Source organism: Pyrus communis, chromosome 11 (assembly GCF_041283825.1).
Source record: "Pyrus communis isolate YQ-2024b chromosome 11, ASM4128382v1, whole genome shotgun sequence".
In the NCBI taxonomy this organism is placed as follows: domain Eukaryota; kingdom Viridiplantae; phylum Streptophyta; class Magnoliopsida; order Rosales; family Rosaceae; genus Pyrus; species Pyrus communis.
Window position 1 is genome coordinate 29348924 of NC_142575.1, and position 23190 is coordinate 29372113.

Below are 23190 nucleotides of genomic sequence, written 5' to 3' on the forward strand. Positions count from 1 at the left end.
TTGAATACATCTTGAATTTCAAAGAATCACTTAAAATCCTGCATGAATACCCCTAAATTCATTAAAAAAAATTAAAATCTCTCAAGATCTCAATTGAATCACTCACATTACTTTATATCCCAATAACCCAAAAAACGAAAAAATATCTGTCCACCACTTTTACTTTATATCAAACATAATAAGACTCTTTATCACTAAGCATCCACATTTACTTTATATCACACCCACCACTTTAATTTACTTTATATCAAACACAATGCCACTGCTTTATCACTCAAATTACTTTATATCCCTGTTCAAAGTGATACAAAAGACTACTACGGTGCGTTTGTTCGTGCTCATCCTTCTGCTCCTCATCTGGTAAATTTCGAATTTGACGAACTATTTCTTCGATTTTGTTTTGCAAATAGTGAAATTATCACTTGGTTTTGATCCAGTTCTACAGTGCAACACCGAAAGGTATTCCACCATGGCTTCTTCATCTAGCTCCACCCCGAAACGTCCAATCAACGATCTGCTCTCAAATATAAACAATCTTATGCCTATGAAGTTGAAGGGAGATTCCAACTTTGATGTCTGGAAATATCAGATGGCCGCCATACTCGGAGCTTACGATCTCATGGGTTATGTCGATGGCTCGCTCTTAAGCTCCGACATGTTTCGGGCTGCGGACGAGGCAATATGGTGCAGGGAGGATCAAGCAGTGATGGCAGCGATCAATGCTACACTCTCGCCTTGGGCACTCGAGCAAGTCTGCTACTGCACTACATCCCGGGGACTATGGCTTGAACTGCATGGTTTGCCCTTATTATAGTTGGAAGGAAAATGTTTCAAGTGCATTTGCTTCGTTTTTCCTTTTCCTTTTCTTTTGATGCAAGCAATATTCTAGTTGCCACTTCTTATGCACACCGGACTGCGGAGTAGATTATGTCATAAATAATCTGATGGCATGAATATCACAAAAAAGGTTTTAGACTCATGAGAGCGCTAATGTCCTGTAATTACAATGTTTACAGTTCTCAAAGTCTTCAATTATTTCCATTTCCATTGTCCATTACAAGTTCGATTGCACGTTTGATTTACGAATGAGCGAGTGAAGGTTGTGTAAAGATGTAAACTTCGTCGTATCCCTTCCTGCGGTCACAAAGCAAAGCATAGGCAGCCAAGTTAATAAATTCATGCACAAATTCAAAATAAAAGTGCAGTCTGAAGAGCACTTTGGCTTACCCAGCCTTCCCACAGAAAGTCGGACTGTAATTGTAGATGAGATTGTCAAGGACTTGCCCAACAGGCGGTCTGTTTAATGACTTCCTTGCCTCGCTGCATCACAAATTCACGATTAGCGTAACTTTAGGGTCTGATACCATTCCGGTTGAATAAACTTGGGGGAGTTTTAAAGTTCTAGATGCATTGAATAAACAAATAATGCGGTTATCCGAAGATTTTGAACCTTAAATTTTCTAATTTCTTTTTCTACATAGGCCCTTCCGAATAGAGTGCCACTCAACATTCTAGACAATGTTCAAAAAACGCAACGGTTCACTTAGAACTAAAAGACAGATACAGAAGGATAAAGCATAAACCCTAACCTGACCAAGAAGTTTGCGACGTGCTGAGTCACTTGAATAGCATTCTCTGAGTGCGGAATCATTGGTAAGCACCATTCAAAAGCATTTTTCTGCAATTCAATTAGTTAGTCTTCTAAAACTTGAAACAGATCCGTTGGAATAATCTATTAAGTCCAGATATCCTCATAAGTATTTAATATTTTAGATGCAAACTTTAGTCTTTTGCTTTTCATAAACAGCAATAATTATTGAAAATCTTCTTAAGACTACAAATATAGCAATATTGCAAATGTCTCAAGTGGAAATTGTTAATGTTTTTGTGTAATCTTCATGTAAAGATGGTAAGAAAAGCAGAATTTGATAATTCCACAATAATAGCTTCTCCTTCTCAAGGTTGTGAATGCATCTTAGTAGAGATCCTTGCAGACACTAATCTCTATTAATTAATGAAACATTCTTTGTCAATAAAAAAAAAGGTGAAAAAACAACTTAGTCTTTTATCTCATAAAAAAATGATGGGCAATAATTTAATTTTATAGGTCCAAATTTTATTGTTTTTTATTGAAGCTTCACCTACAGGTGATATTAAAATATCTCTAATATTTAATTTTTTTTTTTTAAATATCAAAATCAAAAACCTCCCATGTTCTCTCTCTCTCTCTCTCTCCCTCTCTTCTTCTCATTTTCTAAAAAAATGTGTTAATACATACAAAGTGTGTAAGCAAATGCTATTTCAAGTAAAAGGCGCTTCGAGATGATTCCATATTTAAACACTGTTATTGTGCTGTTGCTTATATTGCTAAATTTAGAGTAGTAATAAAGATGACAAAAAAAAAAAAATTATGGTAATACCTTTGGATGGAAGGCAGTCACAGGATAGTTGTATGCGTGTGCTGTGGACGCTTAGACCTGATAATAGTGTTACTGCAACAGTTAGAATCATAAGGGGATTAAAATAAATCCAGAGAGATTGCGAGAGAGTGAAACGCATAACCAAACAAGATAATTACATTCAGTACCTTATCATCTTCATCAGTACATGTTGTCAAGATCTTAAAGAAACTTGACAGATTCTCGTTCTCCATAAGCCCCTCTGGTGAAATAACATACTGTTGCGTTTGAATCATTAAAAACTTGGTTAGAAAACCTATACCATGCTTGGTAAGCGTAAGAATAACCATATGGATAAGAGTAGCAGAAAAACCAAAATGCATAGTACAAGAAGCATAAATCAAACAGTAAACAGAAAGAACGAAACTCATACAAGATAATCTCAAAATCGACATTTGTCTCACCAATTTTGTTAATGATTGGACAAACTCAGAATCGTAATGAAACACAATCGAAACTTTCTCAACCAAAGCTCATGATATATGTTTCGATGTGGTTTGCCTTTGGAAAGTAAACAGACTGAGAAAGTATAAGATTTGACCAAGTAAATGGTTTTGGATTTGATTATTCAGGATCATTACATGCGTGATTATAAGCAAAAATGCTATCTTTGATAACTACGTCTAACTTCAATGGATGAGCCTTTAGATTAGAACTCACTTTATGGTTTTGCATTACAAGACAATCTGTACCCCTTAGTGGCTGAAGGAATTAAATCACCCTGGATTTACAGTAACATGAAAGTTAATGATAACTAATTTATTTTTCTGTAGCAATTACACCTACTAATTTATTTTCTTGATGTCGGAAGAGGTCTTAACTTCAAATCATCGTTTCTCATTGTAAGAGTAAAGAGTTAATATGATAAAGGGGGTCAAGGAACAACTAGGGATGTGCAACGGTTATGGTGGGTTGGTAACCACTGTTATTTATCCATAACCGTTTATGCTCATACCTGCATAATCGTTTACCGGTTGGGTAATTGCCTAAACGGTTATACTCATACCCATAACCGTTTATAAACGGTTAACTATACTCATAACCGCTTACCCATTTAACCGTAACCATTTAGTACTAGTTTACCCATTTACCTTTTTTTCTTTTACCATTTACTCATTTTTCACCCATCTATATGTTTTTAAACAACTTGAAAATTAAAAAAAAAAAAAAAAAAAATTTGTCATAATTTTCTTTTTCTGACAATTAAACACCGTTATATGTATATTCATCATACATTTCGGTATTTTAATTTTTTAAGTCCTTATACCATTCCAATAATTGGAATAATAGTTTACGGACGATATTTTTAACTGTTACCAATGAAGATAATATAATATTTGCTATATATTATTGGGTTACGAAAACTATTTAGAAGACAGTATTCTTGGTATTTAACCCAGAATGTAAAGTATTAACATAATATATATAATTAGGTACATTATATTATAATTAGCTACATAAACCATGCACTATAGTCAATAGCATTGATCTGAGTTTTGTCCGATGGAGAACATGGTTTGTGTTAATTTTACATATATAAAATAAATGGATAAATGGTTACCCGTTTATAATCGCGGTTAATACCCATAACCACCCATTTAAATTTCACAGGTAAACGGTTATGCTCATAACCGTTATTTATTTAAACGGTTACCCATAACCGTAATCGTGAAAAGTTTAAATGAGTGGCTAACCGTGGTTACACCATAATCGCAGGTATTTGCCCATCCCTAAGAACAACCCATGTTATTGCCATGTAAGAATGCTCTAATGGTAAATCGTTGAGTTCACATTTATGGGCAAGAATCACTTGTCCCCCAAAAAGGTTTAGAGAATGCATATTATATCTTGAATTACAAGCAACATTCTCCTTAAAACAAACTTAAAAGGAATAAAAAAAAAGCGTGAGAATATGAATTCAAGTAACACTTCTTTTGTTTTTGTCATAAAGAATCGAACAATGAAATTCTAATTCATTACCCCCCCCCCCCTCCAAAACCACAGAGGCGGATCTAGGTTTGTTGACTCCCCAAACTCAGAAATTTCTATGAAAGAGTTGGTTGCTATTCTTTGAAAATCTGATACGCCTTTGAAAGCTGTCCTCTAACTGTTCAACGTATTGCCTCTAAAGGCATTGGGCAGGATAGTTGCTAGCCTCATGCCTTTGTACGCTTGCTAAAGGCATCTTTCGATCGTCATGCTTTATCTAAAGCTATTGACATCAGTCGACATGCACTTTTGAAAGCTATTTGGCATATGTCGACATGCATGCAATATAACTTGGAAAATGATCTCAAGCTTACCAAGACTTGATGAAATGCCAATTGTCATGTTATACGGTCCAAAAAATTTTATGCACTACCAACACTATTCTTACTGAAGCCCCCAATAATATTTCCTAGATTTGCCACTATTTTCTCACCACATGGGCTAACAAGGCGAGAGGGTTAGATTCAGGTATTCCCTTGCCTTGCAAAGAAAATGTTTCACTTAAAAATTAAGTATGGCAATGGCACTATATATTAGGGTAGAACAACCTAGAGCTATCTTGCTCAGTCACACAACCATGCCTCGAACGACATAATGAAGCTAATCATAGCTAGTAAACTCACAACTGCATATCAAAGATGAACCTAATTAATTCATGTGAAAAAGGCTGCAAATCTAATGTTATGTAATATAATCCGATTCTGTAAAACCCTTGGAAACTTTTGAACTTCTTTCCATATATTGGCATTCCAGTGTCTAGCTCTAGTACAGAGTACTATGTTATCCAAAACCTAACCGTGCCTCAAAAAGTACTCTTGCCACTTTACAGTGGTGATCATTTCTCTGTAAGTAAAATGTTTTAAGTTCAAATCTTGTAGATAATAAGTTCAATACTAATTGAGAGGTCTTAAGTTCGATTATCGACAAAGACGAATTTGAACCACATTATTACTAGTCTATTGTCATCACCACCTCTCACATTATTACCATTACATGTCAATGCTGAGACTAACACTCTCAAAACCACCGCTATTCCTGCCACCAATGTCCCACTAATACCCTCATAATCTCTGGCTTTGTCAACACGGCCGTCACCTCAGTAGCCTACACCACCATCCCATCACCACCATTGCCATTACCAACCCCACCACCAATGCTGCCACCAACTCCCTTAAAACCACTGCAATTGACGCCATCTCTGATGGGTGACCATCTAAAGAGTCACTGAGAGAATTAAAGTCTGAGGTGCGATATTCTATTTTCAAGGAATGTCTTAAGGGGATGATTACAAAACCCATCAAATTCCAAGACCAAGGAGATTAATAACATTGGGAACGGAAGGACCTATTGAGCTTCCTTATTTATTTCTTGGACTAGTCTAATTAAGTTCCTTTTATTATATAAATAGGTTGTGATTTGGATGCTGGAAACCAAGTGGGAATAGAATTTTACTGAACATAATCTTTGTGTCTTTGCCTGAAGCCTACTTCTTTTGATCCAGTTCTACAGTGCAACACCGAAATGTATTCCACCATGGCTTCTTCATTTAGCTCCACCCCGAAACGTCCAATCAACGATCTGCTCTCAAGTATAAACAATCTTATGCCTATGAAGTTGAAGGTAGATTCCAACTTTGATGTCTGGAAATATCAGATGACCGCCATACTCGGAGCTTACGATCTCATGGGTTATGTCAATGGCTCGCTCTTACGCTCCGACATGTTTTGGGCTGCAGACAAGGCAATATGGTGCAGGGAGGATCAAGCAGTGATGGCGGCGATCAATGCTACACTCTCGCCCAGGGCACTCGAGCAAGTCTGCCACTGCACTACATCCCGGGAACTATGGCTTCAACTGCATGAAAAATCTTCATGGTTTGTTTGAAGTGCATTTGCTTCGTTTTTCCTTTTCCTTTTCTTTTGATGCAAGCAATATTCTAGTTGCTACTTCTTATGCACACCGGACTGCGGAGTAGTGATTATTTCATAAATAATCTGATGGCATGAATATCACAAAAAGGTTTTAGACTCATGAGAGTGCTAATGTCCAGTAATTACAATGTTTACAGTTCTCAAAGTCTTCAAATATTTCCATTTCCAATGTCCATTACAAGTTCGATTGCACGTTTGATTTACAAATGAGCGAGTGAAGGTTGTGTAAAGATGTAAACTTCGTCGTATCCCTTCCTGCGGTCACAAAGCAAAGCATAGGCAACCGAGTTAATAAATTCATGCGCAAATCCAAAGTAAAAGTGCAGTTTGAAGAGCACTTTTTGGCTTACCCAGCCTTCCCACAAAAAGTCGGACTGTAATTGTAGATGAGATTGTCAAGGACTTGCCCAACAGGCGGTCTGTTTAATGACTTCCTTGCCTCGCTGCATCACAAATTCACGATTGGTGTAAGTTTAGGGTCTGATACCATTCCGGTCGAATAAACTTGGAGGAGTTTTAAAGTTCTAGATGCATTGAATAAACAAATAATCCAGTTATCCGAAGATTCTGAACCTTAAATTTTCCAATTTTTTTTTTCTACTTATGCCCTCCCGAATAGAGTGCCACTCAACATTCCAGACAATGTTCAAAAACTCAACGGTTCACTTAGAACTAAAAGACAGATACAGAAGGATAAAGCATAAACCCTAACCTGACCAAGAAGTTTGCAACGTGCTGAGTCACTTGAATAGCATCCTCTGAGTGCGGAATCATTGGTAAGCCCCATTCAAAAGCATTTTTCTGCAACTCAATTAGTTAGTCTTCTAAAACTTGAAACAGGTCCGTTGGAATAATCTATTAAGTCCAGATATCCTCAAAAGTATTTAATATTTTAGATGCAAACTTTAGTCTTTTGCTTTTCATAAACAGCAATAATTATTGAAAATCTTCTTAAGACTACAAATATGGCAATATTGCAGATGTCTCAAGCGGAAATAGTTAATGTTTTTGTGTAATCTTTCATGCAAAGATGGTAAGAAAAGCAAAATTTGCTTATTCGACAATAATAGCTTCTCCTTCTCAAGGTTGTGAATGCATCTTAGTATAGATCCTTGCAGACACCTATTCAAATAAAAGGCGCCTCGAGATGATTCCATATTTAAACACTGTTATTGTGCTGTTGCTTATATTGCTAAATTTAGAGTAGTAATAAAGATGACGAAAAAAATATTATGGTAATACCTCTGGATGCCATTGGAAGGCGGTCACAGGATAGTTGTATGCGTGTGCGGTGGACACATAGACCTGGTAATAATGTTACTGCAACAGTTAGAATCTTAAGGGGAATAAAATAAATCCAGAGAGATTGCGAGAGAGTGAAATGCATAACCAAACAAGATAATTACATTCAGTACCTTATCATCTTCATCAGTACAAGTTGTCAAGATCTTAAAGAAACTAGACAGATTCTCATTCTCCATAAGCCTCTCTGGTGAAATACCATACTGTTGCATTGAATCATTAAAAACTTGGTTAGGAAACCTATACCATGCTTGGTAAGCATAAGAATAACCATATGGACAAGAGTAGCAGAAAAACCAAAATGCATTAGTACAAGAAGCATAAATCAAACAGTAAACAGAAAGAACGAAACTCATAATACAAGATATATTCTCAAAACTGACATTTGTCTCACCAATCTTGTAAACGATTGGACAAACTCAGAATTGTAATGAAACAAGATCGAAACTTTCTCAACCAAAGCTCATGATATATGTTTCGAAGTGGGTTGCCTTGGGAAAGTAAACAGACTGAGCAAGTATAAGATTTGACCAAGTAAATGGTTTTGGATTTGATTATTCAGCATCATTACATGCGTGCTTATAAGCATAAATGCTATCTTTGATAACTAAGTCTAACTTCAATGGATGAGCATTTGGATTAGAACTCACTTTATGGTTTTGCATTACAAGACAATCTGTACTCAACTTCCTAAGCAAGTCTGGAGGAAATCTGCAAAAAAAATTAAATTAGTGGCTGAAGAAATTAAATCACCCTGGATTTACAGTAACGTGAAAAAACTTCCATACTAACTCATAGAACATCAACCATCTTCCGCTTAATTATTAGAACAGAGGTAAAAAAAGATCAGACAAAGATGACTGATAGAAATACAAGTCTAGCATGCTCAATTGACATCTACTCTGCTTAATCCTATTGATTGGGGTGAAGTACATAAATTTCTCGCGTTTCAATCCTATTTAAGGCAAAAATCTTTGATAAGAATGCTTTAGCAGGGAAGCTACCTCGAATGATGGTTGAACTTTTCATAAAAGAATCAAACAAAAAATTAAAGAAGACAGATTAGAAGGCCCACCATGAGTTTAAGGTAACTTCTAGAGGTGAACAAACAATTAACACACTTCTGTTATAGCCATATATCAATAGTGTTCCATGAATTCACATACTCAGCGTCCTCACAGTTTGTTTTGACTAAGGATCTAAGATCAGTCATAAATGCAAAACATGTTTGAGGAAAAAAGATTCAAAATAAAATTCTTTTGCATAATAACAGGACAATGACGTCTAAACTGAGTCAGGAAAACCTCATTCCAAGATTTATACCTTTGAAATACAGTTCCTTCAATAATGGTGTTCTCGGTAAATTGTAAAGTTGACGCCACATCTACTGCACTGAATGACTCAAGAATTTTCTTGTTCTAGAAGAAAGAAAGAGAGTCGTGTAAATCTTAAAATCGAGACAAATATATTAAGAGGAGTTGATGAAGCATCGATAAGGATAAAAAATTCAAGTTAAAAGCAGAGGATCATTAACTGACATGACGAAGGTGATTCAGACTGAAAGGACTACTGTGACAATTCTAATAAAAGAAACTGAACTATTATTCCATAATTTCAATATTGAATGTGTTGTAAAGTTATCCGCAAGCTCATTAAATGGTATTTTTCTAGTAGTCTCAAGTTGTATGCCAACTGAAGAAACCAAGAAAGGCCATTCGCAAAAGAAGGACCATGACACGTGGCCAAATAGTTTAGAATTGCAGAACCAGACGTCCTGGTTTTATCTCTTTTAGCAATTGATAATTTAAAGCGCCACTGGAACTTGCAAAATTGACTGCTTTGATGATTTAAAATGGCTATGCATTTATACATTCAAAAAGGTGAAAGACATGCAGTTTGAATGACAAGACTGAATTCTTAAGGAAAAACAGTGAATATTGAGAAGGATAGTTTACCTTGCTGATGATCATTGTTAGAAGTTCAAAACCTAAGCAGATGGCGTATAATGGGAAATGATCTCCAGCGTCATTCTTCTCTATAATTTTCTGTAGAAAACAGATAAGTGCATAGCTAATAATTAATAAACATGGAATGTAATATTGAAGAATTTTGTCAGAAAAGCACTGAAATTATCCTACGAGATTACAATTTACGTGAATTCTTTATGATGCAGGAGAGCCTTGAAGCATTTGATGTTAGCCAGCCATGAAACAGTGACATGGTTGCAATGCAGAAACTCCAACTTTGACCTCTAAAAACCCTATGTAGCGGTTATGTCGACCACTCTATTTAACCAGTATCTATCAAAATTTTCTTTTGCCTAGTGCTTGCTGGAGTACAGAGAATGATCCTTCATGCTAATGATCATGGGGAATGAGATGATGTTGGACTTGGTATGATTTCAATTTCGACCTCTAAAATCCTATTAAGAATCATGACACTTATGCTGCCAAGCCTCGCCCATACAAAACCGATCTAGCTACAATTTAGATCAAATCCATTTTGCAGTCGGAATAATTTTCATGATACCTATACAATCTTCTGTTTGTTTAGCAGAAAACTGGCCCCAGAATATATGGAAGAGTAGATATAATTGTTCAGCCTGGTAAGCCAGGACTATAATGCTAGTGCACATCATGCACTGGTTATAATATCAAGCACTAAATTACCTGAAATATTCTCTCAACAACATCATAGTACAACCCACGTTTAGCCCATCCACCGGTGAAAAGCACGCCATTAACGAGATCGAGCTTCTGCAATGCAGCATTTACAGTGAGCAACATAACAAAATCACTAGGAGAGGACAGTATAGTTTACCTCATAGCGCTTACGCCTCATGGTAAACAAACGGTTGCAATACTAATGTACGTACAAACACACATATCGAACAAAATTTTTATAAATGCGCAGCCTTTTACTGGTAAAGAGGGGAAAAACAATGAATAATCACAGACCAACTTCAACTTTTGATTGTTTGCCCAAAAGACAAACGAAAGTAGAAAGCTTTCGATTACAAAGGCCAATACAACTACTGGGTCGTTTCTATAACTGGTTTCTCCAGCTAACAAAAGAACCTATACAAAAGCACTTCTTGAAAAAGCAGTTTTAACTGAACGCATAACGTGCATTTTTGAAAAGCAGTATTATCGTAAGAACACAGAAGCAACTTCTCCATAAAGCCCAATTTCTTCTCGACCAATAACATAACAGATAAAATCAAATTTTCAAATTTAAACTTTTATCGTGGCCACCTGGAAAAGAATATCACGCGGCTCGTTATAGATGAGAGGAATAACACGAGCCCCAGCCGATTCGACGAACTTGACATATGAAGCTGCGATATACGACGCCGTGGAGGCGTTGCTGAGCCGGCCGGACGCGCCGTCGCCGGGGTGGCTGAGGATGCCGATCACCGGCCGGTAATTGAGCTTGGGGTCGGGCACCGTACACCTGGTAGAGGACGAGTCGGATGTTCCGAGTTGACTTGGTAAGACAATCGTAGACTGGGCTTTGGCCAAGCTCAGCTCCTTGGACAGGGAAATTAGGAAAGGAATCCAGAGGCAGCTCCACATCTCTGCGGGTGTCGTCTTTGGGGACGCTGCGGCGGACTGCGCGTCGGAGGATGAGGAGGCGGAATCGGAGGGGTCGGGCGTTGGGGTAGACGTGGAATTAGTGAGGAAGTTGGAGGGCATGTTGGGAAAGAGGAAATGGGGACCGACGAGTTGGATTTGGCATGGAGGAAGAGGAGGAAGGGTGGAATGGTGTGCCTAGGACGCGTTTGTTGAAATGCGTATGTTGTTTGTTGCGTGCGGCTGAGCTCACGGTGTTTTCGTACGGCCGGCAATTTGGAAAAGAGGAGGAGGAGGGCGGTGGTGATATAACTATTGAGTGTTGAGAGGTAATGGTCACGTGGAAGGAAGCCAACAAAAACGTTGAGTCAGAAAATAGTCAGATTCATTAATTATGTGTCAGATAGGAGACAGATTCCACAAATTTGCAATGTGATTGGAAACATGGTTTATTAATTATGTGACCGTACAATGATATTTTTGTGAGAAAATTTTTTTACGGGTTTTTAACCTGTTAAATTTTTAATTGTTAATTTCGTTTAATTTATTTAATTTGATGATTACAAATAATAAAAAATATGTAATAAATTGAAAGGGATGTATGCAAATTACTTCTTTATTTTATTTTAAAGTTAAAATTAATATAAATTATATAGAGAATATCAAACTCGAGTACATATGAATAATGCTTTCATTTTAGTTAATATATATGGTTAAACAGGTCCTTTAACTAGAGGGATTCAATTTTATTTTTAAAATATGAACACCTTCTTGACCGTTGAATTGACTTTAATGAAATTGTGTCGTTAAGATTAAATCACAGACCACACAATCTCAAGTACACAATTTCATTAAAGTCAAATCCAACGGTCGAGAGGATGTTCTTATTTTTTTAGAAAAATAAGGATTCCTCTCGTTAAAGGATTCCTAAGTTTGCAATGAACTCAGCATACTTAATCTTTCTCTAAAAACATATCACTTTTTTTATCAAAATATGAGCGTACATGTTACATATGCTCAGTCCGGTTTCGGTTTTGTTCAAAATTTCCGCGTGAGCAAAATAAGATAAAAGTATTTGAACTTTAAACTTGGAAACAAAGGAAGTTGTCGTATGCGACATTTTCATAACCTTTTATGGACAAGTAAACAATTTCATACTCTCTTTGTTTGGTCAAAAACCAACCAATTGGTCATCCAAACCAATGTCGAACACAAGAGTATGCCCAAACCCACGTAAGGTGACTCAAACAGGCCCCCAAATTAATTCAAACAAACAACATCAACCTAAACCCATAAGCCCATAATAAGCTCAATGAGAGCCCAACTTCGATAGAGCCCCCTCCATTACGCATCTTACGCACGACTTCGTTAGAAGTCCTAGTGATCGTGAGGGATTGATTGGAGAAATCCGACAGGTGCTACATGTGGATGAGTCATCTGATGATCAACGATTCATAATAATTCATCGGATTTGATATCAATAGTAGAAAATAAATAAATTTGTCTAATAATTTAATCTCCACCCGTACCAAACCGTTCAACATTACTTTAGAATTTTTATTTTTATTTTTAATAAGTTTTGTCAAAATCAAACCAATATGAATCCCAATTGCATTCTAATTGGTTTTATTATAATTTTGAGGTGAAACCACTCCAATCTGAGTCGCACCAACCCCTAATAAGATTGCTAGTTTAATATAATGAACATAAACACGGAAATAATATAACTATACGCAATTATAAATCCAAAGAATATAACATAAATGTTGTAAAACTAACCATTGGGAGGGAGAATAGAGTAAAATACTATTTACAACAATTAGGCAATTATAAATTCATTATTTTCTTTATTGACGAGAACACCTCATGTGGTATGTCTTTTGGCAACCGGCCAAACATGAACAACAAATATCCTTGCATATTAAAAAATCATGAGGTATAATTTATGTAAAGTGTAACTTTACCGCATCAGTGTATTAAATATACTCAAGATTTTCCATACTGCAATTTTATAAGTTCACTCCGACAAAAAAAAAAATGCAGAATTTCAGAGTATTACAAGTTTTTTAGAGAGTATAGTCAAGGCGTGTCGTTTTTGTCAAAATATGTACACAAAATAACTAGTTCGCAAATTGTAAGATATATCTGTTTTGTTGCTGCCGATTATAAAATATAAACCACGTGAAAAGCAGTTTATTAATAAAATTGCCCAATTAACTTTTATGTTTAGGGTTTATGAGCTGCCTAAGTTTGACCAGCTAGAAGAAATTGAGGGTCAACACACACTCAATATTTAGCTTATAAATTGAACCACGGACTCTAATTACTCACAACTCATAAGTGGCTATTAAGCTTTGGTTTATCGAGCAGATTAAGCTGTTAAACATACACAAATTTCTTCTTTTTGGTCATATCATGGCTCTAGTTAATAGCTTCATGCCAAAAACCATGCTCCAAATGCCCATCGATTCCAAGCCCTACAGCCTGCTGAATAATAAGACTGTGATAATGTGAGCTAAACTTCCTCTCCTATATGTACTCATTCTCATTTTTCAATCTTTAATTATGTACATATTAATGTTGCATTAAGTTAATTTTATCTATTTATTAACAGTATTAATTCTTTGGTTGATCAGAAGATGTGCTGCAGCGCCTAGACGACAGATCAGTACAGGGAAACCTCCGCAAATCAACCGGGTAAGCAGAAGCAGTAACAGGAGCTTGAGAAGTGATCAGGTCAGCCTCAACAACAGTAAGAGTGGAGAAGATGGGAAAACAAATGGAGGAAATGTTGTTGCTGATGAAGTTAACAATACAACCAACACTGCTGCTGCCACTGATTAATTAATAATGCAGGACCATTAGTTTGTTAATTAATCCAGCTACGTCGATTAATCCCTGTAGTTGTCATATGATGGCTCGTTCGTTGTCTAGCAAAGCATGGCTGAATGTGATTTGTTAGCAGCTTAATTATATATGTACTTGATCATAATTTCTTCTTGAACAAATAATTATCATTTTCATTCGTTAACCGAAAAACCTTTGCTTCTTCTTATAACATATATGGTAGAATATGATTTAATTACACGATCTTATACCATGTCAAAACATGTTAACATCAAATCGCAAACAAATTTGGCAACTGACGAGGCCAAAGTATGCATGGTTAGGGAATATTTGAGGGGACTAGAGAAGGACAGAATGGAAAAATAAGGAAAAAGACATTTGCACGTTTGGTTTCGAAATAACAAATTAAATTGTTTTAGTAAAAGAAAAAGAATTGGATTTTAACAAGTGACCTTTTTATAAAATTAATGTTAACATTATGTTTTAATTCTTTCTCCTACAAATATATCAATTAATAATTTTTTTTTAAGGCTCCTGACAGTCACATTACACATGGCACCCTTGTTCATAAACGTTTCTAACTGAGGGAGACAAAATTCAAAAAAAATATCTTGAATGCGCAGAAGATAAATGCTCATAAGTTCATAACCATCAATTAATTTAGGGCAAAACAAGATGCTATTCATTCTATACTCTGTAAAGAGCGTCTAACATAATATTATTTCATCCAGTTTCTATAAGAATAAGAAATAAACAACGAGCAACATGCATGTCATAATCAGTATTAATGTATATATATAGTCCCCTTTATGTTTTATTCTTCCCACTAACTAGTGCTAGCTTGAATTCCTTTTGGCTTATTAATTAGTTTATACTGCTGCAGAAATCTTAACCATCCAACTTGAATAATGAGAATCGCTTACATTTTCTTTACTTCTCGAAAAGAGGAAGATATATGAATTTCATAACATCCCACGTGAACCATGCATTCCTTTGGATGTTAAATATCCACAAAACAAAGAAAAACAAACCAACCGATGGGGAGAGAACTAATATGCTTATAATTTTTTCAATAAAGAGCCTTAGATGCGATTTCTGAAATTGAAAACAAATAATAAGCGAGAAAACCACCACTAGATTTTGATAGAAAATTTAATATTTATTATTATAATATTATATTTGCAATTGAATTGAAATTAAAAGAGTATTTCTTGGTGAAGATACGTGTCTGTCCAAGCATAAATTCAAGAAACTTTTGACTTTTCAAAGTAATCACATTTATTTTAAAGAGCATCTCAACTTTTATAGATAGTAATTTTGAACAATTGTTAAAAGAAGAAGGTTCTATCTTTTTTTGATGTAGAAGAAAGTTCCAAGTCATTTATTCTCAAAGTTGATATATATGTGAGTTTTTACATTAATTAAGTTTATAGTTTAAGTGAGTTCAACACAATCTTAGTTCACTAGAATCTTATGATTTGGCAATGCTACTATCAGATAGTGCGGTCATTTGTACTAATAGACAATAACCAATTTAGTGGGGCGTAAATTTGACTAAATACCACGTTTTTGTCTCCACCAATCTTTAGATGTTTATGTGGAACAAAAAATTATCGAAAAAAATATGGAGGCGACACATGAATTTTAGGGTAAAAAAGATAAAATTATCGTCGAGGCACACTGAAGCTTCTACACGCAAGCAGTAGACAATCATGGCTCACTCAAGATAAAAAATGATCAAAACAGGTATTTATTCAAAACCTATTTCATCCATCCTCATCAAATCTCCCTCACAAGGTAACTTCCATATTATTTCTCCTAAATTATATTAATTAGCTAATTAATTGATATTAATTCATTAATTAGCTAATTAATTGTAAATTACACCTAAAAACCCACTAAAGTGGCCGGTTCCCATCTCTCCCAAAAGGGCCAATCACACCCCTATAAATACCACCCCATTTTCTCCAAAAACCTAGGTTGAATCTTTTTGCAAATTCTCTAAATTCTCTAAACACTTTTCCCTCAAAATTCTAACTTTAGCATCGGAGGTTCTTCGGCCAAAGCCCTCCCCCATTTATCGTGGGCGCGTGAGGCTCTTGGCCTTGACCTTAGGTATTAATTATTTTGTGGGTGCATTTTCGTCCAAGAAGGAAAAGGCGGAAATTTTTATCCACAAATTGGTGCTTTCATTGAGAGTTTGATTCACACACTCGAAGAAGACTCTCGCATTCAACGTTTCTAATTTCTTGTTCATTTGTAGATTTTTCGTATGTTCTACTTCCTAGAATTTTTTTTATAAAATTATTTGAATAAACGTAAAAGAAAAATATAATGACAAGAGATTTGGAAACCACAATGAATGAAACTTCCTAGGTTCAAAGATCTTGATTAAGTGATGGAGATTGCAATGTAGCCCTACTATGACGATCCACAAGGCTCAACGCGACGGCAAGAGGAGCAACTTTGCCACCACGGAACACTACCACCATGGCAGCCACGGGGACCATCGTGGCAATGGGGAGTGGGCCAACTCTATGGCAGCAAACCATGGCCTTATGTGCTGCCATTACAGCAGCCCAAACCCAAGACCAAGCCCAGGCCTAGACACTGGCAGCAGCTGCGCAAGTAGCCCAGTATATAACCTAATCTGCAGCCCACGCCATAGGGCAGCCGAGCTAAGCCTAGCACCAACAAGCCCAAATCGCAGCCCAAGACGCATCGCAGGCCTAATGTCACATCCCAGCTCGGGGTCCACCACATCCTTGACTCGCTCCACCATAGTAGCACGATATTTTCCGCTTTGGACCCCAACCACGCCCTTATGGTTTTGTTTATAGGAACTCACACGAGAACTTCCCAGTGGGTCACCCGTCATGGGATTGCTTTCGTGCGCTACTCGCTTAACTTCAGAGTTCCGATGGAACCCGAAGCTAGTGAGCTCCCAAAAGGCCTCGTGCTAGGTAGAGATGAGAATATACATATAAGGCATAGATGATCCACTCCCCTAGGCGATGTAGGATATTATAATCCACCCCCTTAGGGGCCCGATGTCCTCGTCAACACACACGCGGCATAGAGGATCCACTCATTTGGGTGATGTGGGATATTACAATCCACCCCCTTAGGGGCCCGATGTCCTCGTCAATACACACGCGGCCAGTGTTATGCTTTGATACCAAATTGTCACATCCCGGCCCGGGGTCCACCATATCCCCAGCCCGCTCCACCACAGTAGCACGATATTGTCCGCTTTGGGCCCCGACCACGCCCTCACGGTTTTGTTTCTGGGAACTCACACGAGAATTTCCCAGTGGGTCACCCATCATGGGATTGCTCTCGTGCGCTACTCACTTAACTTCGGAGTTCCGATGAAACCCGAAGCTAGTGAGCTCCCAAAAGGCCTCGTGCTAGGTAGAGATCAGAATATACATATAAGGCATAGAGGATCAATTCCCCTAGGCGATGTGGGATGTTACACCCAAGCTGCGCTGACCATTCCCTCGACCTAGATCCAATAAGCTCACAGTGCCGCACCGTGCCTACACTACTCGCACGTGGCACGGCTCACTTCTGCGACCCAACCTGCTCCTTTGGCTCACTTGGCAATCCCGACAGGTCCAAGACCAGTTTAACCGTCTCGAATTAGTATTTTTGACATTTTCCAATTCAAATCTTGCATCTAGAGTCCATTACATTTCCACTAATCAAGAAGACACATACTGTCTAAGCTATTCTAACATAAATGGTGAACCACAGTTAGCTCGACAAGTCATAGAATTAATATGCGCCCTTGCATAACAGAAGACCTTGGTGAATTAGCTTTTGCAGCGCACTGAGATGCAACGTGCCCTAGATGAGGTGTCCTGAAGCATGACAAGGGCAGATGACGAACCTCTCCAATAGCGTCCTGGCAAGCAGCCCTTCAACCAGCCACGATTCGAGCGTTCTAGTAATTTACGCTCCCGCATGGGTGCTTGGGATATCGTATACTCTTATCTTAGCGCACAGAGAAGTGTGTACTCATGATTAAGCCCACGAACGAGCATACGTTCATGGTTAAGGCCACACTTCGATTATTAACATGTACAACCTTCTAGGTGAAGTGTTCATTCACAATTAGGCTCTCAATAAGCATTATCTACCTCACATTACAGTAAACAGCAAAACAGATGGAGAGAAGCAGTCATTCAATCCAGCTCAAGTTCAATCGGCAACCTGCAAACAGCCCGTTCGCTTGCCAGGAATGTACCATATACACCATAGCCACGACATAGACAAGTCAAGCATAGGGAAGAGCGGCTTAGACAATAAGTCACGATCGGGGACAGACGAAAGTTCCACTGCCCCAGCAGAGGCAAATTCAAGAAGAAGTTGATAGGCTCTTAACTAAACGATTGTGCAATTTCCAGCGTAATGAGGCTGCTGATAATGCATTTCGACAAGACATGGCCAATATAAGCATGTCACCATTCATGGATGAGATCGAGCGAACAGATCCACCTCGTGGATTCACTATGCCTCACTTCACTCCGTACAAAGGAGGCGAAGATCTAGATTGACATCTCAAGCACTATTGCAGTACCATGATCCTCTTCAGGAACGACAAGGCCCAGGACTAGTTTCACACCCTACCGCCGCAGTCGATTCAGAGTTTCAACGAACTTTCCTTAGTTTTCACTAAGGAGTATTCGTCTAATCGCTTAATGAAAATAACATCCGACCATTTCTTCAGCATCGTAAAAAACCATTGGGAGACAATTCGTGACTATGTCAAGAGGTTCAAAATGGAGAAGGCCAAGATTATTGGCTATAACGAGGACATAACAACGACAACATTCAAAAATGGGCTTCCCACCGAACATCTTTTATTTAAAAAATTGATCATAGGAAAAGAACTGACTTTAGCAGCTTTATATGCTTTGGCGGAAAAACACGCAGTATGGGACGAGGCCAAGCAGTCTAACAAAAATGAGTCGGAAAAGAAACGCATAGAACGTTCACTGACAAGAGAAGACTCAGTGCCCGAACCATTCACAAAATTCACAGTTCCAATCGGCCAAATTCTCTGCAAACTCAAGAACGAACCTTGGTTCGAACTGCCGCTACCCATAAAAGGCGATATTACTAGGCTGAATCATACAAAGTATTGCGCATTCCATCAAGGATTGGGCCACACTACCAACGACTGCCTAAAGTGGAAGCAGTACCTTGAGAAGCTGACAAATGAGGGCTGGTGCGACGAGTATCTTAACAAGTCAACGATACAGCCTGCACAAACATGGGAAGTCTCCATCACCCCATGAACCTCGTTAGGGCTTCTCCAAATAAGTTCGAAGTCTCAAGCAGCTCGGCGAACAAGGCCTTGCAAACCAAAGATTATCCAATTTGTTATGTAGTTTCTACCTTCCAGCAAAGTTGATTTATTTCTTTATTCTCAATGAAGATTCAAGAAGTTATTCAGAAGCTTGGCTCAACCGCTATCTACAACAACTGCTCAAACCCTCACCTGGATCTGCTATCCAGTACGAGAGGATAAACTAATTGTTCTTCAGTGCAAGAAGGTAAACCAATTCCCCGACACCCAAAAGGGTTCGCTATCCAGTGCGAGGGGATAAACTAATTGCTTTCTAGTGCGAAAGGGTAAACCAATTCCTTGACACCCAAAAGAGTCTGCTCTCCAGTGCGAGATGATAAACTAATTGCTCTTCAATGTGAGAGGGTAAACCAATTACCTGACACCCATATGGGTAAGCTCTCCAGTGCGAGAGGGTAAACTAATTGCTCTCTAGTGTGAGAGGGTAAACTAATTACTCTCTCGTGCAAAAGGGTAAACTAATTCCTTGACACCCATTTGGGTAAGCTCTCAAGTGCGAGAAGGCCATATAGCTCAAAAGATCAAATGCTTGATGACCAACTAAGCAACAAATGGTCAGGGGGCAGCAGCCACCTTTGCACCAAACAGTTTGCTCATCCGACACTTCATCTTCAGTAGCTCCGATCTTGACAACTCTATCCTTGACTACTCTATCTACTGCAGCTGAGAAATCAAACTCAAGCAATTTCCTCATTTTTGGCAAGCAGCCCAAACGTGGTAGCCCAAACCGTGGCTTATGCCATGCCACTTCCTTGGTCAATGCCGAGCCAGTCCTTGGCTTCAGTCAAGCTCAACTGCACAAGCAAATGGCCCCTGCCACACCTCATTCTTGGTCTATGCCAAGCCGACTCCTGGCCCCTGACAGCTGACGTGTCGTACCACCCTGACGGCTTCCCAATGGCAGCACCACCCAAGAAGAAGACAAGGAGAATTAAGTTTTTCTTACATCAGTGCGGCGCAGAGAAGACAAAGAAATCAATGGAAGATGGTTCTTTGCACGGCCAAGCAAAGAAGGGTGCTAGAGGAGGGGGAAACAAGTTTTTAATTACACCAAAAAAACCACTAAAGTGGCTGGTTCCCATCTCTCCTAAAGGGGTTGGCCACACCCTTATAAATACCACCCCATTTTCTCAAAAAACCTAAGTTGAATCCTCTTGCAAAATTCTCTAAATTCTCCAAACACTTGTCCCTCAAAATTCTAACTTTGGCATCAGAGGTTCTTTGCCCAAAGCCCTCTCATTCATCGTGGGTGCGTGAGGCACTTGACCTTGACGTTAGGTGTTAATTGTTTTGCAGGTGCTTTTTTGTCTAATAAGGAGAAGGCGAAAATTTGCATCCACAATTTCTATCCTAATTTTCATGTTCATTTGTATTGTGCTTCATGATTATTTTCAAATGTTGCATGATTTAATATAGCAATTAAATCCTTATTTTCCCTATGTATTTTAGAGCAATCATGTAGGGACAATAATTCAGTTAGAAAAACCTGAAATATCGTGGAGGCCCTGATCCTAACTGTTGCTAATTTGTTAAGAGAAATGCAAAGGGGGTAGATTTTTGTGTGAAATAAAATGACATGTGTCATTTGAAGAAGTGAAATTTTTTTATTTTTTTTTATTTTTAGCAAAGATATTATCTACACTAAGGGGAGGGGGTGGACGTAGCCTCACAATGAGCTATCAATAATGTGGTTTAAATTCACATTTGACGAGAATCGAACCTAAAACCTTACACTTATAAGTAAAGAGGAATACCACTAGATTGTAATACTAAGTGGCAATACATGAAAAAGTTTAAATACAAAGATTGCTAGCACTTCAAAATGTAAACTATGCACGAACCCTAGGAAAAGGTTGGGAAAGGCATAGTCAAAGTCGTCCCACCCGTATATTGAACTGGTTGATCGAATAACTGTGTGACCATATATTCTCTACTCAAATAAAGAATGCCTATACAAGCCTTTGATTGAGGACCCAACTCAATTATGGACCATGACTATATAAGCCTTTATCTTTACCTCCACGTCCTATAGCCTATAGGGATAAGAGGGGAAAAAATGGGGCAAAAATAAATCAGAATCAAAGTTGTAATAATAGTTCAAGTTGCATTATATATTGTGCCATGCATGCTCAATCTTTATAAACTTCAGACTTTCGGTCTCACACTCAGAAATACACACAGTTAGTAAACTAATCTCTCTAAATTGCTAAGATCATGGCTCAAACTATGCGTGGTTTCATCGTCATGCCAAAGACCAACATCGTCCAAATTCCCAGTTGCGAGTCCTACCGACATCGACCTGTGAATTCGTAAGTGACAACGAAATTTAATTTCTTTTGTAAGCACATAATTTGTTTGTTTAATTAGCAATATATATTTACAAGAAATAGAAATCATCATTTATTTGTGAATTATGTTACCAATTATTTATATGATTGTATTGGATTATATATGTGCAGGCTGCAGATCACGCATTACGACCGCATGTACGCCCGCAGGAATACTAGTCACTCCATAAAGTATGGTGGTTTCATTATAATTTGCATGTATAAGATTGGTAATTACAATTTTGTACTCGAATGAAGTGATTTCTGCTCATCTGTTTTCTTTATTTAAACATTCATGGTTATTTCTAGTCTTTTGATGAAACGAATCAAAGGATTGCTAAGAGGCGGAAATAATCAAGAGTGCACAAAAATGAAACCTTGTGCGGCAGTCAATTCCCTCGTGAGAATATTGTTTTCTTTGTTTGGTGTACGTTTATATAATTATGAAGTACTATTCTTTAAAAAATCTATTATAATATTATGGAGAAATTAACGTTTTACTATTTATTTGTTATTGATCTTAAGATGTGGAGTTAAAAGCAGGCCACCGATCAGCAAAGGGGGCGGTGGGAAAATTAATGGGACGACGAAGTTGAGGGAGCGGAATGTATCTGATCAAATCAGCAGCTCAAAGACTGATCAGAACGATAGCAAGCAAACTAACGGAGATGCCAAAACTACAACAAAGACCGGGTCTACTGGTTCAGTACTATACATATAAGTTACTCTTTTTTAATTAAGTGACCAGCTGTGTGGAGTCTGTGATGGATTTAAGTCTCCCGTCCCTCATAGCTTAGATGTTTGTGTTTGTGTGGTGTGTTTGTGTGGTGTGTTTGTGTTTGAAAGTGTAATTTGGTTAGTGTGTTTTAGCTTGCAGACGTGTTTTATAAATAATGATCAAGCATGTTAAGTGTTTTATGCAGTGGTGGAACTAGAAGTATTTCATTCGTATACACAAATGTGATTTATATTTTCAGTTTAATATTATAGCAAAATATTATATATTGAGTGCTGATACGCAAACTAATAAGAGGGCGTACGCCACAAGCTACAGGACCTAGTTTACCCTTAGCAAGCCCAACCGTATTCACACCCATGGATACGAAGGAAGATGCTAGAGCAATAGAAGAAGTTTTACACAACTCAGTCAAGATTCAAGATAGACTAAAATTTGTTTATCCGAAACATCTCGGACGTGACCAGGAGAGAAAAATCTAGCTTGACTGAGTTTAATGGAAACAACCTATTAGCTAGTTAGTTTCAAAGTCGTAGACATTCTTGGTGTAATTAAACCTCAGTCAATGCAAAACAAAATTAAAAGGGGATAAGTATGTCCAAATCCTAACCTTTGAGAAATTATTTAGTAAACAAATTTAGCGACTGGAA

The 23190-nt window shown here is 37.7% G+C and overlaps 3 protein-coding genes, 1 long non-coding RNA gene and 1 pseudogene across 5 annotated transcripts; 3 read left to right on the top strand and 2 right to left on the bottom strand.

The window, feature by feature from the left end:
• The first annotated feature begins 227 nt into the window (after window positions 1-227).
• On the top strand, window positions 228-499 carry LOC148693244 (uncharacterized). The gene is made up of 2 exons (XR_015953634.1): window positions 228-360; window positions 438-499. It is a non-coding gene; the product is annotated as an uncharacterized LOC148693244 (long non-coding RNA).
• Window positions 500-1016: 517 nt separating this feature from the next.
• On the bottom strand, window positions 1017-3420 carry LOC137741401 (gamma-glutamyl hydrolase 1-like; annotated as a pseudogene). Its single transcript, XR_015953597.1, has 7 exons — window positions 3415-3420; window positions 3120-3161; window positions 2588-2677; window positions 2421-2477; window positions 1590-1678; window positions 1228-1320; window positions 1017-1134 (listed from the first exon to the last, which is right to left on the bottom strand). The product of XR_015953597.1 is annotated as a gamma-glutamyl hydrolase 1-like (transcript).
• A 2993-nt stretch (window positions 3421-6413) lies between these two features.
• Window positions 6414-11649, bottom strand: LOC137742305 (gamma-glutamyl hydrolase 2). The gene is made up of 10 exons (XM_068482137.2): window positions 10936-11649; window positions 10351-10437; window positions 9637-9726; window positions 9005-9099; window positions 8332-8392; window positions 7795-7884; window positions 7622-7684; window positions 7092-7180; window positions 6730-6822; window positions 6414-6634 (listed from the first exon to the last, which is right to left on the bottom strand). Exons 1-10 carry the CDS (start codon window positions 11374-11376, stop codon window positions 6580-6582), a joined length of 1164 nt encoding a protein of 387 aa, XP_068338238.2. The 5' UTR covers window positions 11377-11649; the 3' UTR covers window positions 6414-6579.
• A 1951-nt stretch (window positions 11650-13600) lies between these two features.
• LOC148693245 (uncharacterized) lies at window positions 13601-14282 on the top strand. Its single transcript, XM_088678912.1, has 2 exons — window positions 13601-13763; window positions 13890-14282. Exons 1-2 carry the CDS (start codon window positions 13669-13671, stop codon window positions 14095-14097), a joined length of 303 nt encoding a protein of 100 aa, XP_088535038.1. The 5' UTR covers window positions 13601-13668; the 3' UTR covers window positions 14098-14282.
• Window positions 14283-21534: 7252 nt separating this feature from the next.
• LOC148693246 (uncharacterized) lies at window positions 21535-22624 on the top strand. The gene is made up of 3 exons (XM_088678938.1): window positions 21535-21786; window positions 21937-21996; window positions 22330-22624. The coding sequence occupies exons 1-3, from the start codon at window positions 21692-21694 to the stop codon at window positions 22523-22525; spliced, it is 351 nt and encodes a 116-aa protein (XP_088535064.1). The 5' UTR covers window positions 21535-21691; the 3' UTR covers window positions 22526-22624.
• Window positions 22625-23190: the final 566 nt, after the last annotated feature.